Source organism: Condylura cristata, unplaced genomic scaffold, assembly GCF_000260355.1.
Source record: "Condylura cristata isolate star-nosed mole 26May11 unplaced genomic scaffold, ConCri1.0 scaffold00009, whole genome shotgun sequence".
NCBI classification, from domain to species: domain Eukaryota; kingdom Metazoa; phylum Chordata; class Mammalia; order Eulipotyphla; family Talpidae; genus Condylura; species Condylura cristata.
In genome coordinates, this window is record NW_004567110.1 from 24,441,847 (window position 1) to 24,443,821 (window position 1,975).

Genomic DNA, 1,975 nt, shown 5'->3' on the forward strand with positions numbered 1-1,975 from the left:
TTACCTGACTTCATGAGTCTTTCACCTGTGCTACCTTCACCATGAAGGTGAAGTCCCTAACATCACAACATCCTTTGTGACCATCTCAGCCAGAGATCATACCACCCTCCTTCCACAACTTCCATGGCAATCGACAATAAACCAGAGCTGAATATGCTATTGTTGCTTGGTAAATAACTTGAGGCCAAAGTTCTGTTTGTTAAATAAGGATTAAGGTTCTAAACACTAGTGTATTTCCTGATGAAACACCCCTTCCTCTTTGTATCCCTCAAAATACAGATCAATATATTATACTATATATAATGTAATATAATATACAATATGATAAAAGTAGGTAACAGTTAAATGAATATGTGTAAAATTAGATTTAGTCAACTTTTCAGACCAAATATGAAAGTCTCTAATTTTAGTGGTATTTAGGTTAAAGATATTAAAGTTATTTTGAAATAAGTTTTATTTCACAGATATAAAATAATTCTGAACATTTACAACCTGTACAAAGACTGGTACTTCTATATCTTAAAAAGTTCATCCTTTCTGAGGAAAGGAAAAAAGTAAAGACCACAATGACATTCCAAATTACAAGTTCAGAGAAAGCGAGTATGAAGAAAGCATTCTAATAAACTACAAAATCCTGAAACCCTTTTTGATTGAAGTAAATGAATAATACTGGATTTAAAAACAGTGTGAAAAAAACACTTTGGTCTGTAAACATGTTTATCTTTGTTCTTCATTCAGAAGGATATATAAAATTGTATAAAATATTAGAATGAACCATTTAAAATTATAATGAAAAGAAGGCAGGGAAAAAAATTAAAGAACTTATTTTGGTAGTTCTTCAATAATGATGCGAGACACGGAATTCCATCCAGTAGAAGCATCTCCTTTGGGATAATCTGAACAGGTCCCAACCCAGATAGCAACATCGACTAATCCGGCACCAATTCCTTCACAAAGTCCTTCCACTGCAAAACAAAGATGAACATCACATCTACAGAGCAAAAAGCAAAAACTTTTAGCCAGATTGTATTACTTTGGCACACCAGATTATGAATCAATTTAATGTACAGTGAATTAAAATTTCAAATACTTGATAAGGGCTTCATAAAGACAAATTCTTTTTCCTAGTACATAAAAAAGTTTCAAAGCTGTATACGTGTTCATCCTGTGATGTAATCATAAGCAGTGTTCTCACAAGCTTCAACCATACAAAAAAAAAAAAAAATTTGATGAAATGAAAGAAACCTACCCGTGTAGAAGCCAAGACTTTAATTTGACACGCAAGTCTCTTTTAAAAGAGTCTCTTTTCCAAAAATCACCTATATATCTAATGACATTCAAGTAGAAAAAATGGACTTTCATAACATTAAAAATTTCTAGCACAATCATTCTACCTAGCCCTTCAATACTGGAATCCCATTTTGCACAGAATTCCCTCATCATGGAAAAATAAAACAAAAAGCCCTGTGCTCATTCTTTAAGAAAACGAGTTGAGGCAGCATGCTATCATTTGGCTGGTTAGGCTCGCTCTAGGCTGAGGCTATGCATTCCAGCTGAGCTCCAGGGATGTAGATCTACAGCAATCTGCTTCCATCAGCTGTTGCATCAGAACCCAGGGACCAATCTCTGGTTCAGCCCCTTTCAAACTGAGAAACAGCAGTGTGCCCAAAACCCCATTTAGTCTATCTTAGTGCTCCTTGCGGTGAATGTCCAGAAATCTCACTTTTTCCTTGACATTCCTAGACTAGAGAATTGTTCACTTTACCCCACAGGAAGTCAGACAAGCTTGGCTCTAGTGTAGTGTAAGCTACATCAAATGGCGTAAACTACATCAAAGGGTCTTCACAGTCTTCAACAAATGAAATGTTTTTTGAACAAATCAGTATTTTTGCCACAATGATGCATTATTGTATGACAGTTTAGTAAGCACCTGGAATTTGTTACTCCAAGACCGACATAACAAAATGACATTCAC

General features: G+C 34.9%; 1 protein-coding gene across 1 annotated transcript in view; it reads right to left on the reverse strand.

The window, feature by feature from the left end:
- Nucleotides 1-421: 421 nt before the first annotated feature.
- The window catches only part of CTHRC1 (collagen triple helix repeat containing 1), a 10,719-nt gene continuing 9,165 nt past the window's right edge, over nt 422-1,975 (reverse strand). The window contains exon 4 of the mRNA XM_004679675.2: nt 422-965. Coding sequence (XP_004679732.1) covers nt 823-965 — 143 coding nt within the window. The 3' untranslated portion in view covers nt 422-822. The remainder of the gene's footprint in view (nt 966-1,975) is intronic.